The 17,836-nt window shown below is 41.8% G+C and overlaps 1 protein-coding gene across 2 annotated transcripts in view; it reads left to right on the top strand.

Moving 5' to 3' along the window:
* Nucleotides 1-17,836, top strand: part of LOC139413340 (contactin-4-like) — a 164,236-nt gene that overhangs the window by 90,873 nt on the left and 55,527 nt on the right. For both annotated transcript variants that reach the window (XM_071160574.1, XM_071160575.1), the window contains exons 7-9: nt 4,101-4,203; nt 4,539-4,723; nt 7,861-8,000. In XM_071160574.1, coding sequence (XP_071016675.1) covers nt 4,101-4,203; nt 4,539-4,723; nt 7,861-8,000 — 428 coding nt within the window. The remainder of the gene's footprint in view (nt 1-4,100; nt 4,204-4,538; nt 4,724-7,860; nt 8,001-17,836) is intronic.

The following is a 17,836-nucleotide window of genomic DNA, read 5'->3' as shown; positions in this document are numbered from 1 at the left end:
TGAAACTGGAGCAGCAGCACGGCCAGGTGGACAGGGGACAGCAAGGAGTCATCATGTCAGGTAGTCCTGAGGCATGGTCCTAGGGCTCAGGTCCTCCGAGAGAGAGAAAGAGAGAATTAGAGAGAGCATACTTAAATTCACACAGGACACCGGATAGGACAGGAGAAGTACTCCAGATATAACAAACTGACCCTAGTCCCCCGACACATAAACTACTGCAGCATAAATACTGGAGGCTGAGATCATCTCCTTGTCTTGCTCACATTGAGCGAGAGGTTGTTGTCCTGGCACCACACTGCCAGATCACTGACCTCATCCCTATAAGCTGTCTCATCGTTGTAGGTGATCAGTCCTACCACTGTTGTGTCGTTAGCAAACTTAAGGATAGTGTTGGAGTCGCCTTGGCCACTCAATCGTGTGTGAACAGGGAGTACAGGAGGGGACTAAACACATACCCCTGAGGGGCCCCCGTTTTGAGTATCAGCGTGGCAGATGTGTTGTTGTCTCCCCTTACCACGTGAGGACGGCCCATCGGGAAGTCCATGATCCAGTTGCAGAGGGAGGTATTTAGTCCCAGGGTCCTTAGCTTAGTGATGAGCTTTCTGGGCACTATGGTGTTGAATTCTGAGCTGAGACAAACAAATTGTAATTGAATTGATTAACTGGTATTTCTTCATAGGTTTCTAACTGAGGCCTAAACAGTTGGAGTGAAAGATCTGCTCAAAGCCATTCAAGAAGAAGAAAAAAACGAAAAAACTAAAAGTAGGACAGTGATTTTAAAGGTCCAATGCAGTCATTTTATCTCAATATCAAATTATTTCTGAATAATTAAGTACATTTTCTGTGATTGTTTTCAATTAAATTGGTAAAAGGAAAGTAGCAGAGAAAAATTCCTCAAGATAAAATTTTGCTAGGTCTGTCTAGGAGTGGTCTAAGTGGGGAGAGGAAAACTGTCAATGAGCTGTTATTGGCAGAGTTTGAGACTCCCTTTCTTATTAGTCTATTAACTAATTTACCACATTGTGATGTCACCATGGAAGCCCAAAACTCCATCCCACCAAAACAAGCTGAAACTTCAGGTGCTCTTTTCAAACAGCTCTTACACTAAAAAGGCATTGACATAATTTTCACAATTTCACAGTATTATTCCAATGTCATAGTGTGGAAATATAGACACCCAGAGGTCAGTTTATTAGGTACACCCATCAAGTACCGAGTCAGATCTCACTTTACCTCCAGAACAGCCTGAATTCTTTGGAGATTGGAAACGTTGCTCAATTAATATCAGGAGACTTAACGTGTGCCAGAAAAACATTCCCCACAACATTACACCACCACCACCAGCCTGTACTATTGACACCAGGCAGGATGGGGCCATGGACTCATGCTGCTTACGCCAAATCCTGATTCTGCCGCCAAATCCCGATTCTGCCGCCAAATCCCGATTCTGCCGCCAAATCCTGATTCTGCCGCAGCATGATGCAACAGGAACTGGGATTCGTCGGAACAGGCTATGTTTTTCCACTCCTTTGTCCAGTGTTGGTGATGGCGTGCCCACTGGAACCGCTTCTTACTGTTTTTAGCTGATAGGAGTGGAACCCGGTGTGGTCTTCTGCTGCAATAACCCATCCAGGACAAGGACCGATGAGATGCCGTTCTGCAAACCACTGTTGTTTCTGCCTCGTTATTTGCCTGTTTGTGGCCCGCCTGTTAGCTTGCACGGTTCCAGACATTCTCCTTCGACCCCATCAATGAGCTGTTTTCGCTCAAAGGACTGCTGCTGACTGGATGTTATTCGCACCATTCTCTGTAAACCCTAAACACTGTTGTGCGTGAAAAGCCCAGGAAGCCGGCCATTTCTGAGAAACTGGAACCGCCACTCCTGGCACTGACTATCATACCACGGCAAAAGTCGCTTCGGTCACTCGTTTTGCCTGTTCTAACCTTTAATTTAACAGTAACTGAATGCCTGAATACCGGTCCGCCTGCTTTATATAGCAAGCCATGGCCACATGACTCACTGTCTGTATGAGCTAACCATTTTTGTGAACGGGGTGGTGTACCGAATAAACTGTCCACTGAGTGTATACAACACAGGTAAATCATGTTTTTTTTAACTGCACTGTGCCTTTAAGGAATACAAATTAATTCCAAAGGTTAATTAGCTGTTTCTTTGCAATTTTAAGATAACCCACTCGCCAATGGTTTTGGTGCTTCAGGCTGGCCTTATCAAAGGCTCTCCAATGGAAAGGTCATTTGTCTGAGAGTGATCTAATTGTTGGCTTTCTTGTCCCAGGAATAATTATCTCTCTAACTAATGTTTAACACCATGCAGGGATACAATTCTGTTATGTATGATATTTTCATGGTAGAGTATTGTAGTTTTTAATACTCCTGACATTTCATCTATTGATTGTGAACCATATCTAGCAAATATGTCAGGCGCAAGTACAGCAAACTATAGTACCTTATGCTAGCATGAAAACCACTACTAACTACTATTTCATCCCTCTTAGATATGAACATGAGTAAATGAAGCCTCCCTGTTGAATATGGTCTTTAAGACAACTACAATTGGTTGAATCAAGGGAAACATTTACTGTATGTGTAGTCAGTCTACGTATCATTAAATATTGCCACGGGTAGTATCGCAGAATTACAGTACATTACACTGAATGTATCTAAGCAGTCAGGCGGGAATTGTTTAGATACAACACTCTGCAGAAGCAGCAGCAGCAGCATTTGACGGTTAGGTTTCCACGACAGTGGATCTCCAATCGTCTGGAATCACTACTTCTAGTGCATGCTATTTTGTAGGATGCCGCATGAGAAGGCATCATTGTTTTTATTTCATTTCTAACTTGTTGTTTTTTTTATCAACGCACCAGACCTGCTGAGATGCCAATAATGAACCCTCCAGAGTCACACAGGTCACATTAGCCTGTGTCCCCTCCCTAAAGGTCATGGTATGAGAACTGGTTAAACACGATGGTGTTCTCAGTTTGTCTCTATGAGACATGCTTCCTTTTGATGTGTTTTTTGGACTCTCTGTTTTCCCATGCATTTCTATGGGCTAATAGCAGGAGGGCTAAATTCAATGTTTCAGATAAAATTATGATAAAATGATGATGCTCATAGGCACCCGAGTGATGGAGCAAATGGAGCAGCTGCGTCCCCACCTTCAAAATAGGTTGCAATTTTCAATGATTATCAATGTTTGAGCTAGACTGTATTAAAATAGACATGTCACGTTTCTATATTTTACTTGGCAAGTCAGTTAAGAAGAAATTCTTATTTACAATGACGGCCTACCCCTAACCACAGTGGGCCAATTCTGGGATCAGAATTGGTTGTGATAAAGCCTGGAATTGAACCAGGGTCTGCAGTGATGCTCCTACCACTGAGATACAGTGCCTTAGACCACTGCGCCACTCAGGAGCCCAGGAATGGAAGGAATATCATTTTCTTGAATAGAAAGCGACAGGCTGAACAATTGAATAGGTAAACTATTCTACAATGGGGTTGTCCGATTCTGCTGTTGCTTACTTGTGTTGTTGTCTGTGGAAAATTAAATATGGACAACACATGTTTCATTATAGAATGAAACATTAGCATAACCAAAGGTACCAGGTCTCAGCTCCGCCTGGCTCTCCTTTGGATCATAGGTGGCGGGTCTCGGACCCAGCAGGACCCAGCCCAGCTGAATCCCTGGGTATGAGACCATTAGAGCCTCGTCCAGCGGTCTCATTTACCATGGCTGATAGGCCCTTGGATACCTGGCAGTATTATAAAATGGAGATACGGATGAGAATGAGCTTTCACGGTCAGTCAGGGAACCTTCCAGATAACACTTGCCTCGCAATATCAAGAGCTCATTTGGGCTGAGAAACCTTTGGAAATGTGATAAAGGATTGCAGATAAAGAATAGCAGCAGCAATGAGAAAACCTGTTAGTGGCTTTCCACAATAACCACTTCTCAGATGTATGATGGTAATCGCTTTTAGGACATATGTAGGAAACGACATATCAGCAGTTTCCATGTTGTTGTTTTTTTTTTTTTTTTTGCCTTCTTGTAATTGGTTGTGAATTTCTCTCCTCAGGTATAATGGGTGAATACGAGCCAAAGATCGAAGTTCAGTTTCCAGAGATTGTCCATGTAGCCAAAGGATCAACAGTGAAAGTGGAGTGTTTTGCATTAGGAAAGTAAGTATGCTTTGGGCTTGATGAAACAGGCACACAAATACATGAAAAGCAGAAGGTTATTAACAAACAGCATGATAGTATTCATGTTTCACTGCATGCCTCCAACCCTGCCCTGATTGAGGCCGGGCTGCAAATCGGAGAATTCTGGTACAGTTGGGGCCGTGTGAGACTCCTCCTGGTTCACTAGCTGAGTGATGTATGCCCTACTTGACTTTTTTCTGTCAAATCCACTGAATCCATATAGGTTAAGTACAGTGGCGATGTTACAATGATTTGTGTTTGTATGAACATGCTACAAGGTTTCTCTACCTCTCTGCATTTACTCTTCCCTCCAGCCCTGTCCCCTCCATAAACTGGAGGAGAATGGACGGAATCCCCTTTTCTAGGAAGGTGGACGTGAGGAAAGCCAGTGGCGTCCTGGAAATCCCCTATTTCCAGCAGGAAGACGCAGGCACATACGAGTGTGTGGCAGAGAACTCCAGGGGGAGGAACACTGTAAAAGGAAAACTCTCTTTCTACGGTAGGTGATCCTGAACCACATGAATATTTGAACCAGGGATGGCTTCATGTGTCAGTTTCGCTTAGACTGAGAGGCATCAAACGGAGACCTTACTGGGTTTAAAACAGCGATTGGTAATCAACTGCGGCGCCGCCACTTTGCATGGGGGAGCATCGTTTTAACAGCGCATCCCAAATGATTAAAGCCTCGGTGGCCAATATGCCTTTAATATTTTGATCCAGATTAAAGCAGCGATGATGTGAATGAGGAGACCTTGGATGTGACCTTGTATTGGGCTCCAACAGATGGCATCATGATTGACATCCAACTTAACTGGAGATCAAAGCTCTTATACTGCATACTTAGACCAGGGCCACATATACCCCATGAATTATCTGCAGTGCAGCATCTGGATGAAGTGGATGGGGAGTGGTGGCAGGTCGTCTAGCGGTTAGAGCGTTGTATCAGTGACTGAAAGGTTGCTGGTTTGAATCCCCGAGTTGACAAGGTGAAAATTACTTTTTGCTAAATGGCAAATATACTGTAGTAGTTTGCTGAATATGTCTGTATTATTTGTGGCTAGCCGTACCACTGACATTGATCTCTCCCTTCTGGACTCTTTCTATGCTGCATGCCTAAGGACCCATTTACAAGAATAGCTCATCGGGCTCCATGAATGTTTTCTTACACTTGTTGTTTAATTGCTTATATTCCACACCATGTGAATCTCTCACAGATGCTGGAAAAGACTAAAAACTAACATGGCTGGCTGGACTAATGATATGAAAGTATGTTCGCTATGGTAGCGGCAATGAGATACAGCACAGCTGTATGCATTATAAAATGAGGTAATAACAAAACCAGCACAGCAGATGATAACAGTCGTACGTCCATACAGATCATCTATTTTAGTATGGGTAAATATTTATGATATATTTTACAAATTACTCATTGTCTGCGCTAAACAGTTTGCCATTATTTACAAGGTGTCTCGCTAAAAGCTCCCTGCACCTCTCTGTAATGGAACCCAGCAGCAGCGTCGCTCTGGCTGTGAGCTATGGGGGATGGTTTGTCCGAATTAGCAGCAGGTCTGCCCTCTTTTGATTCTCTCTCTCTCTCTCGCTCTCTCTCTCTCTCTCTCTCTCTCTCTCTCTCTCTCTCTCTCTCTCTCTCTCTCTCTCTCTCTCTCTCTCTCTCTCTCTCTCTCTCTCTCTCTCTCTCTCTCTCTCTCCCTCTCTCTCTCTCTCTCTCTCTCTCTTTCTCTGTGATAAAATATATCTGTATTCTTATTTTGAAGTCCCTTGGAATTAAGCCTTTGAGACATTTGTCAGCAGTGTGTGAGAATCAGGGAATCGATAAGTGTATCTCGTGTACATCGCTACAACCTGCAGTCACAAAGCTGCGAAAGCCTCAGCTTTCTGCCAAGGAAAGAGCTGAAGGCATTATTTAACTCTGAGAGTCTGCTGATCACTGTGTCCTTAGTAGTTAGATGTTAGTGCTTTAATAGGGTTCTGCACGTCTTGTGTTTTAACAAGGTGAATGGTAATTATCCTTTCATGTCAGTCGAAGCTACGTTCAAATGTCTGTTGTTTTGCTCTTGATTGGAGAGAGCATTTTGGGATGACATTCCATCTGAATGTCATCTAAAAAGTAGCCTAATACAACTAATTAAATACAACTAACTATGCATATAGACTTCCATTGGTTTCTCTATTTTAATCAACAATTTGCCTCTGCAGTGTATTTAATACTTTCCTACAGTAAGTAGTATCCCAAGATAATGCCATGAAGATAATGCCATGAATATAATGCCATGAATATAATGCCATGAATATAATGCCATGAATATAAAAACCCTGTGTCAGTTTCACTCTGATTCCCCTATCGCCTATCTCCAATCTCCCTCTTTGCTTTAGCTGGTTGATTTGAAATGTTTGGGCTGATTGTGTGAACACTGGGCCTGATGCAGCCGAGGATGGGCTGCCCGCTTTCATTTGGTGGTCTGTGACTGAGAGTCGATACGTTCACAGTGGCTGAAGGATGGAGTGACAGAGGGCTAAAAACAACAACAACAAAGGGGTCCTGAGAGGTGGAGAGGGTGGAGCATGACCACTAGGCTTCTCTCTAAGATTGCGCTGGCATGGATGTGATGCTAAATGACTGGTGATAATGGAGTCTCAGAGTACCTCTCTCTGCTATCTCGTCTAGGGGCACTTCTGTCCAAAACACACACTGGCTAACCTCTTAATACCCAGACGCACACACAGACCCACAGACCACACAAACACACCCGCTCTCTCTTTTTCATTTGTTTCCTATGTCTCTCTCTCTCTCTCTCTCGCTCTCTTTCTCTCTCTCTCTCTCCTCTCACACACACATGCGCCACATCGAATACACACAGGAGGTATGGGGATACATTTGCAATTGCTACTGCATTTCTAACTGTTTCATCTCAAATTTCTTGGAAGCAAGCTGAGCTGAAGCAGGAACCCAATTAGAGTTGGATTTGTATGTACCATTACAGAGAAGTCACCTCAAAGGTCAGTCGGGGAGTATGGCATTAGTCAGATGCTGCGTAATGGAAATGTATAGTGTGCCATTACTCTTGTCGTGACAATGACCTGGTGTGATAGAGGATGATGGCGGATTGACCTACACATCATCCACAACACGGAGAGTTACGAGGACAGTAAATCTGAGGGTTTATGTTCCTTATTTCCCCCCTTGCTAATTTGTTAACCAGTCATGAGTTACTTGGAAGCTACTGTAGGAATCAATAAAGCTCCTGTATAATTCCATCATCATTTACTTGAATGGTTTTTGGTAGAGGTATTTTATGGCAATGTGCTACCCACCCATGTATACACTAATACATCTGGATTGTTTTGTTCACTGTCTCAGCAGCACACACAACCTAAAACTAGGATAGTCATATACCATTTATGCCATTTACTGTATTTTTGGGTTCTGTATTTTTGGGTTCTAAGTCAATTTGCAACGATACATAACTCATTATAATTTCAGCGCAGGATCAACTGTCTGGGATTTCAAAATACTCCACATTGTTCTTGAAGTTAGAGGAGTACAGGCTTACCTGCGAGAAATGGGATCTGTATGAGAATGTTCTAATTCACAGCCATGTTGTTTTGACCATGCAGCCCCTCCACATCTGATAGAGAAACCCCAGGATGTGCAGAAGCCCATTGACGACTCTCTGGTGTGGGAATGCAAGGCCACTGGAAAGCCCAAGCCCTCCTATAGGTGGATGAAGAATGGAGAGAACCTGGAGTCACTGGAGGTTAGATCTACATAGGGTTGCAAAGCTACTGGTCATTTACCAAAGTTACTGTAATCTTTGGTAACTTTGGTCATTAAAATGCATGGCAATTTATGGTAACTTATACATGAATGCTTTTTTAATTTATATAGTATAGCATTTGTTATATCTGTGTCCATATTGTCCATGCGTTTCTACTAGGTAGACCATATGGTTCAAGAGAAAATAGCCTAATTAAAAAAGCATCCAATCGAATTACTTTCAAATAAATCTGCAGCTCGTACAACTATTGTATTACTTCACAACTGCCTCCAGTTCGGCGCCAAAACATTTACAACAAAGACATATTGACAAAGTAAAAAGAAGTGTGTAAAAAAATATAAAGGTTATTTCCTTGGTTGAAACCCTCGTATTAAACAGCGATAGTATTCACTAAGTTGACGGTTTATATTTAGGAGAATGTTTTACAGCTTCTGTCATTCAAATGTTTATTTTAAAATGATCTTATTAGATTTAGTTCTATTTTGCATGTGATAAGGCCACACAGACAGCCAGAAATAGGAACTGACACCTGTAATAATCTGAAGCACCCAAAAATACCACTAGATGTCATCTGATAAAATGCCATATATTCCTTGAAAGTTACCAAAATCCTGGTAGTTTACTGGTAAACTTTGAAAGTTTCCAGTGCCCTACTGTAGTTCTGCGTTTAGCTCACAGTGGAGTGAATTGGAGCTGATTCAGGATGATACAACACATAAATGCATTGTGCCTAACAGACATGATTCTCATTTCACTGGCATACCCAATGCGGATAGTTTTATGAACTTCAATTACTGTAATAAACATTGTACTGACAAAGCAGTGTATTTCCTGCTTGGCTTGTTCAGCCTCTCTTTCCCAGTATATGAGTCCCTGGTGCACTTGGTAGTAAAAACAATGAAATCTAAACACAATTTGGCTAGATATCACCTTTATTCCCCAGAGCATGGCTTTAAACTGTTCAGTTCCCCAGAACACCACTTACCTTACAGGATTTACAATATCCTGAAAGTGTCTACTAAGCTGGTTTGTTAAAGGTAGATGCAGTGAAATGACGTTGCCACGAGCAGCGCCGGAGATATTGAGATGAGCGAGATGCAACACGCAACACTTCGCTCTCACAAAGTCACACACGGTATCTGCGCATGTGCACGGGTTCGCTTCACGCTGTTACATCGTGGTAGCCAGGACACCAAAACAGCAGAGAGGTTGAGCCTCGCGCTTCAACGCTCTTAGTTGTTGCGGAAGTTGACCCACTATGCTGTTTACCTTCTGCATCTACGTCACATCCCTGAGTCCACCTTTAAGAGACCAAACTCCAAATAAGCAAACAATTGTATGCTTGTCTGAGCGCCATAATATAAGACCCACCGTAATCTTCTGGTAAATCTCTCTTCCCAGAGTACAGTCATTAATCCTGTACCACCAATGGATAAAAAGGAGGTTAGCCCTTTACAACCTCACTGACATCATCTGAAACACATCCTAGATTTGTTTTACCCAGCCCCTTATAAACACACTGACCACAATGCATCCTGGGACCTCCTGTACCATGTCCCCGTGCCTCCCTCAAATGACCCATCACGAGCACAGTAATGAGAGCTGAACACTACCTAGACACTGTACAGTGTAGACCGCAAATGCAAAGTTATTCGTTCGGCTCATATTTTTGAAAATAAAGGTATGGCTTTGTGGAAATATTATTCAGTACCCCCTGAATGGGAGTGTGCCATGTCCCCTGTGCTACAGTATGTGGCCAGGTTATTTTCTGGAGATTGATGGTGGGCACTCAGGCACAGCTTGGACGTAATAAATAAGCAGACTTGATGTTAATTTTCTTAATTACACAAAATGTTCACAAACAAAACAGACGGTATTGATCAATCCTTCAATGTTATATATGTAGTAGAAATGAGAGGTCCAGGCTCATTTTATTGTTACCAGAGGCAGTGCTCCAAACAGCAGCAGCAGGCTCTCTCTCTTTCCTTCCCCCATAAAGGCAGATTAGGGTTGCCTTCAGCTGTGCATAATTAACAATCTGTCTAGTCATTGCATCACATTTGATTAAAAACCTTTGCAAGGTCTGCTGGAATGGTATTATTTGTTCTCTCAGGTGGTTAAGGAAAGAACTAGAGTAGGTAAGAGTTCCCCCCCCCCCATCTGTTTGTCTCTATGAAAGAGGGATACGTTTCCTTAGTTGTTTTTATCACTTTTTGCAAGCAGTATTTTCATACCATCCCACTCGGCACAGATGTCAGTTCAACGTCGATTCCTCGTTTGTTCAACGTTGTTTCTTTGAAATGACTTGGGAAGAACGTTGATTCAGCCGGTTCGTTTTACACGGATAGTTTGACTGCACAGATTTGGGGAACAATGTGTATCTGATGCCTCTGAGTGTACAATATCTGTGGTAAAAGGTTAGACACACTGACGGTGTTAATTCCCATGGAGTAGGATTTCCTTAATATGGACATAATAAATGGGTGGATTAGCAATACACTTCGATAAATAGATGACTCAAGCAGAGGTATTCCATTGTTTGAAATTTCACCATCAAATAGTGCAGCTTCATCAATCTAATAACTAAAGGTCACTGATGGAAGGAGAGCAGGAACGGGGAAGATGCACCATTTGTAGTGATTCATTACAGTAAATCAATGGGGACCTTTTCTGATTCTCCTGCTCATTTGGACATTTGAGCTGACTGCGATGGCGTATGGCTTAATTTGTAAAAAAAAAAAAACTTCCGGTAACACTTTCTTTGGATAATCCCAAATAGATCGTTTGTAGATGTTCAGTAGATGTTTTATAAGTGTCAACAACATTCCAACTAACTACAGTATCTACTAACCCTTGACCTAGACCTAACCCTAACCTGAAGCCTTATCCTAACCCTTAACTTTACCCTAACCCTTGCCCTAACCTTAACTATTGCCCTTATTCTAAATCTAAACCTAAACTTAACCTTAACCTTTACCTTAGCAAGCAGTTGCTTATCAGCAGATCATTTGCTGATAGTATGACCATCTGTAGATCATCTATATGGGACTATTAAAAAAAAGTGTAACTTAACTTCCCAAGTTTGGTCAGTAGTTAAAGTGCATGGGCACACAGTAGGGTATGAATAGTTCTGATACTGTCAGTAATGTAAATGTATTTCTCATACCAGCCGAAACGGACAACAATTAAACACCAAATTCAATGCATCTCAAAAACCGCCATGACAGACGTTTGTTTGTGACATCAATCACGTCATCCATAGGGCTGTTACCGCCACACCGGCAGCCATGAGTCATGACCGCAGTCAAATTCAACTTGACCGTTTGGTCACTGTAATTTCCTCTTATGCATGCATTAGTAGTACCCAACTTGCTAACGACCATCAGGTCCTAATGGTCTGGATCTTACCACTCTATTGTCCCTCTCACCACTCGGATGTCAATGCAAATACAATAGAATATCACATCAAAACTGATCATCAAAACAGTATCATCCTTTTAAAACTCACCTCACACATTCACTACAGTTATTTTGAATTTGTATTTGATTTTGAATAGCCTAGTAATAATTAATTGGCTGACACATTACCTTTAGCAACAGAATATTTCACCACTGTGCGTTTCCATCTCCTCCCCTCTCTCCTTCATTCAATTCTCGAGCGAACAGAAAGAGTGGCTGTCAACAGTTTAATGAAATGTTTCGTTTTGAAAACATGGTACTACCGATGTTCCCAAACAGATTTCACTTGGTTTGGCTGCAGGAACAGGGTTGGATAACCCCATGGCATACAGAGTTTGGGTGGAATATCACCTGTTGCACAGAGAGAGGCTGCATGCTCCTCAAACAGTGGTTGATGCGTGGAGTAGCATGGAGTCGCATAGAGTAGCATGGAGTAGCATGGAGTAGCATGGAGTAGCCTGCCCGGCATGATAAAAAACAAACAGGCGGTAAAGCGGTCCCCATTCGCTATTCGAGTCCATACAGATGACTTGTATTTCCCCCTGCCCCTGTTCCTGCCCATTTGACAATGGGCCATTGTAAATCAAAACTGATTTGACATATTGGTAAAGACGAGATTCAATTGAGAATAGTCTGATGGGTGAACATATACAGTAAAAATGATCACTTGATGAGAGAACAGCTTGTGCAGCCTGAGGCAAGGAACAGAGCGCAAGTTTTTTTGTGTGACTTTCTCAAATTATCAATAGTCGTATCACGCAGCACACGTTTTGATTTCTAAGACATTCTAAGGTTTGTGTCATTCACAACTAAAGTTGCCAAATAACTCTAAAACTAGCATATAGGGCCTGTTTCAAATGATCACTTTTACTCTCAACATCAAATGAGCACTAGCTCAGGAATAGTAAAAATATCCTTTCTATTTTATTCAGATAAGTTCAATTACAGTGCCTTCAGAAAATATTTGCGCTGCTTGACTTATTCCACATTTGTTGTTACAGCCTGAATTCAAAATTCATTCAATTGTTGTTGTTTTTCTCATCCATCTACACACAATACCCCATAATGACAAAGTGAAAACATTTATTGAAAATGAAATACAGGAATATCTCTCATTTACATAAGTATTCACACCCCTGAGTCAATACTTTGTAGAAGCTCCTTTGGCAGCGATTACAGTGGTGAGTCTTTCTCAGTAAGTCTCTAAGAGGTTTCCACACTTATATTGTGCAACATTTGCCCATTATTCCTTTCAGAATTCTTCAAGCTCTGTCAAATTGATTGTTGATCATTGCTAGAAGCCATTTTTCAGGTCTTGCCATAGATTTTCAAGCAGATTGAAGTCAAAACTGTAACTCGGCCACTCAGCAACATTCACTGTCATCTTTGTAACTGATTCGAATCCAAGATGGCGTAGCAGTCAGACTGTTGTCTTGTCCCGTCCCATGTATACATATTTTTTCTTCGTATATTTTTTGTATAAATTTTTTTATTATTTTTTAATCTCAATTCCCATCTCAATTCCCATCTACGGACCGAACATACTCTCACCCAATGTGGTATTTTTACACTTAGATCCGGAACCCACATCAGAAGCTAGCCAGCTAACTAGCTACTAGCTAGTAGTCAGCTATCCACTGCTTGTGGTCATCACCGTTAACTCGGACATCAGCCAGCCTCAGCCCGGTCAATTCCTGCCAGTTTGCACAGCGCGATATCAACCCAGAGCATATCGGACTGCTTTTTCTCTACCACATCTCCACATCTCCGGATTCATACTGCAAGCTCTGAACCTTTACACCGGATCTTCGCAGCTAGCTAGCTGCTATCCGTGTGGCTACTCCTGGCTAACGTCTCTGTCCTGAAGCAAGCACCAGTTAGCCTGGAGCTAGCCTCGAGCTAGGCCATCTCCCGGCTAGCTGAAGAGGTCTATCAGCCAATTTCTAATGCTATACCAATTTTGCCAATTGCCTTGGACCCTTTTACTGCCGAAATGGAGCCCCACCGATCCATCACGACTGGTCTGCCGACGTAATGCGATGTCCCCCAAAGGCCCTTCTGCTAGCCCGCTAGCTGTATGAATCGCCGTGTCTCCACGTCGCCTAGCTACTCACTGGACCCTATGATCACTCGGCTACGCATGCCTCACCCTAATGTCAATAAGCCTTGTCCATTGCTGTTTTGGTTAGTGATTATTATCTTATTTCACTGTAGCGCCTCTAACCCTGCTCAATATGCCTCAGCTAGCCCTTTTGTTCCACCCCCCAGACATCCAGTGACCTCACCTGGCTTAAATTGCCCCTCTAGAGACAAAACCTCTCTCATCATCACTCAATGCCTCAATACCTCCACTGTATTCCCATCCCCAACCATCCCCTTGTCTGTAAATTATGCTTAGGGACTTGTTAAGCACACTCCTGAACAGTTTGAATCATAGCCACGGGATGTACAGTGGCTTGCGAAAGTATTCACCCCCCGTCGTATTTTTCCTATTTTGTTGCCTTACAAGCTGGAATTAAAATTGATTTTTTGGGGGGGATTTGTATCATTTGATTTACACAACATGCCTACCTCTTTGAAGATGCAAAATATTTTTTATTGTGAAACAAATAACAAATACAACAAAAAACTGAAACCTTGAGCGTGCATAACTATTCACCCCCCCCCCCCCCCCCACAAAAAAAAACAATATTTTGTAGAGCCACCTTTTGCTGCAATTACAAATGCAAGTCTCTTGGGGTATGTCTCTATAAGCTTGGCACATCTAGCCACCGGGATTTTTGCCCATTCTTCAAGGCAAAACTGCTCCAGCTCCTTCAAGTTGGATGGGTTCCACTGGTGTACAGCAATCTTTAAGTCATACCACAGATTCTCAATTGGAATGAGGTCTGGGCTTTGACTAGGCCATTCCAAGACATTTAAATGTTTCCCCTTAAAACACTTGAGTGTTGCTTTAGCAGTATGCTTAGGGTCATTTGGAAAATGAACCTCCGTCTCAGTCTCAAATCTCTGGAAGACTGAAAAAGGTTTCCCTCAAGAATTTCACTGTTAGCGTCATCCATCATTCCTTCAATTCTGCCCAAGTGTCCCAGTCCCTGCCAATGAAAAACATCCCCACAGCATGATGCTGCCACCACCTTGCTTCAATGTGATGGTGTTCCCAGGGTGATGAGAGGTGTTGGGTATGCGCCAGACATACTGTCGGAAGTTTACATACACTTAGGTTGGAGTCATTAAAACTTGTTTTTCAACCACTCAACAAATTTCTTGTTAAATCAAATCAAATGTATTTATATGGCCTTCTTACATCAGCTGTTAACAAACTTTAGTTTTGGCAAGTCGGTTAGGACATCTACTTTGTGCATGACATAAGTAATTTTTCCAACAGTTGTTTACAGATGGATTATTTCACTTATAATTCACTGTATCACAATTCCGGGGGGTCAGAAGTTTACATACACTAAGTTGACTGTGCCTTTAAACAGCTTGGAAAATTCCAGAAAATGATGTCATGGCTTTAAAAGCTTCTGTTAGGGTAACTTACATAATTTGTGTCAATTGGAGGTGTACCTGTGGATGTATTTCAAGGTCTACCTTCAAACTCAGTGCCTCTTTTCTTGACATCATGGGAAAATCAAAAGAAATCAGCCAAGACCTCAGAAAAAATGTTGTAGACCTCCACAAGTCTGGTTCATCATTGGGAGCAATTTCCAAATGCCTGAAAGTACCAAGTTCATTTGTACAAACAATAGAACGCAAGTATAAAAACTATGGGACCGCGCAGCCATCATACCGCTCAGGAAGGAGATGCGTTCTGTCTCCTAGAAAATAATGTACGTTTGTGCGAAAAGTGCAAATCAATCCCAGAACTACAGCAAAGGACCCTGTGAAGATGCTGGAGGAAACCGATACAAAAGTATCGATATCCACAGTAAAACGAGTCCTATATTGACATAACCTGAAAGCCCGCTCAGCAAGGAAGAAGCCACTGCTCCAAAACCGCCATTAAAAAAAACAGACTACGGTTTGCAACTGCAGATGGGGACAAAGATTGTACTTTTTGGAGAAATGTCCTCTGGTTTGATGAAACAAAAATAGAACTGTTTGGCAATATTGACCATTGTTATGTTTGGAGGAAAAAGGGGTATGCTTGCAAACCGAAGAATACCATCCGAAACGTGAAGCACGGGGGTGGAGGCATCATGTTATGGGGGTGCTTTGCTGCAAGAGGGACTGGTGCACTTCACAAAATAGATTATGTAGATATTTTGAAGTAACATCTCAAGACATCCGTTTGGAAGTTAAAGCTTGGTCGCAAATGGGTCTTCCAAATGGACAATGTCCTCAAGCACACTTACAAAGTTGTGGCAAAATGGCTTAAGGACAACAAACTTTTTTTTTTCTTTAAGCAATGTTTTTTATTCTTGACACTCTTCCGTAAAGCCCAGCTCTGGAGTGTATGGCTAAAAGTGGTCCTAAGGACAGATACAGGTTTCTCTTTGGTCTCTTTGTTGCCTCCCTGATTAATGCGCTCCTTGCCTGGTCTGTGGTGGGCGGCCCTCTCTTGGCAGGTTTGTTGTGGTGCCATGTTCTTTCATTTTTTAAATAATGGATTTAATGGTGCTCCGTGGGATGTTCAAAGTTTGGGATATTTTTTTTATAACCCAACCCTGATCTGTACTTCTCCACAACTTTTTCCCTGACCTGTTTGGAGAGCTCCTTGGTCTTCATGGTGTCGCCTGCTTGGTGGTGCCCCTTGCTTAGTGGTGTTGCAGACTCTGGCGCCTTTCAGAACAGGTGTATATATACTGAGATCATGTGACACTTAGAATGCACACAGGTGGACTTTATTTCACTAATTATGTGACTTCTGAAGGTAATTGGTTGCACCAGATCTTATTTAGGGGCTTCATAGCAAAGAGGGTGAATACATATGCACGCACCAATTTTATGTTTTTTACGTTTTAGAATTTTTTGAAACAAGTTATTTTTTACATTTCACTTCACCAATTTGGACTATTTTGTGTATGTCCATTACATGAAATCCATATAGAATATTCATTTAAATTACAGGTTGTAATGCAACAAAATAGGAAAATTGCCAAGGGGGATGAATACTTTTGCAAGACACTGTAGGGGTGCTGAGGGTTCTGCAGAATATCCCCTCCCCCCAAAAAATCTCACGTTAATCCATTACACAACAAAATGAGGAAAAAGTCAAGGGGTATGAATACATTCTGTAGGCACGGTATATTCTTCTTACTATAAAATCATATAATACAAAAAAAAATGACACAGGACTTATAAGCATATCTTGCCAGATAACATACAGTAGGCCAACTTATATTTTGTTCTTCTGAATGACATTTTCTTCATACAGTATCATATTTCTTTAGTCCTGCCTAAAATAAATAATGCATTTATTTTGATGGTGCATTACATTGATTTATTTTACTTTTTTAAAATGTAGATGTTCCAAAGGCATCAGAGACCTGTATGCGGATTGCATGCATGGAGGCCTGGAGACGCTAAATGTGTTTATGTTAATTAATTGTCAATTACTGTGAGACTGGCCTCCTTTTGCATGACAATAACCCGTTGACAAAATGTCATGTCCGCCACAGCCCTACAGTATCTGTGATAAGAGGTGACAGTGTTCATTTTGGAGTTGGATTTCCTTAATATGGACATAATAAATGGGAGGATTAGTAATGCACTTCAATTAATAGATGAATCACGCAGAGTTGGTCCATTGTTTGAAATGTCCCCATCAAATGGTGCAGCCTCATCAATCTAATAACTAATGGAGGGAGAGCAGGAACGGGGAACCATGCGCAGTGATTCATTACAGTAAATCAATGGGGACCTTTTCTGCTTCTCCTGCTCGTTTGGACATTTGAGCTGACTGCAAGGGCTTATGATATTACCTTCATTTTTCAAATAACTTCCGGTGACACTTTATTTGGCTAATCCCAAGTGGATGGCTTGTAGATGTTCATTAGAATACCTTTCAACAACATTCCAACTAACTACAGTATCTACTAACCGTAACCCTTACCCTAACCCTTATTCTAAACCTAAACCTAACCTTAACCTTTACCTTAGCAAGCAGTTGCTTATCGGCAAATCATTTGCTGATAGTATGACCATCTGTAGATCATCTATATGGGACTATTAAAAAAAAGTGTAACTTAACTTCCCAAGTTTGGTCAGTAGTTAAAGTGCATGGGCACACAGTAGGGTATTTATAATTCTGATACTGTCAGTAATGCAAATGCATTTCTCATACCAGCCGAAACGGACAACAATTAAACACCAAATTCAATGCATCTCAAAAACCGCCATGACAGACGTTT

This window comes from Oncorhynchus clarkii, chromosome 7 (genome assembly GCF_045791955.1).
Source record: "Oncorhynchus clarkii lewisi isolate Uvic-CL-2024 chromosome 7, UVic_Ocla_1.0, whole genome shotgun sequence".
NCBI classification, from domain to species: domain Eukaryota; kingdom Metazoa; phylum Chordata; class Actinopteri; order Salmoniformes; family Salmonidae; genus Oncorhynchus; species Oncorhynchus clarkii.
Note: the sequence above shows the minus strand (reverse complement) of the source record. Positions and strands in the feature narration are given on the sequence as shown.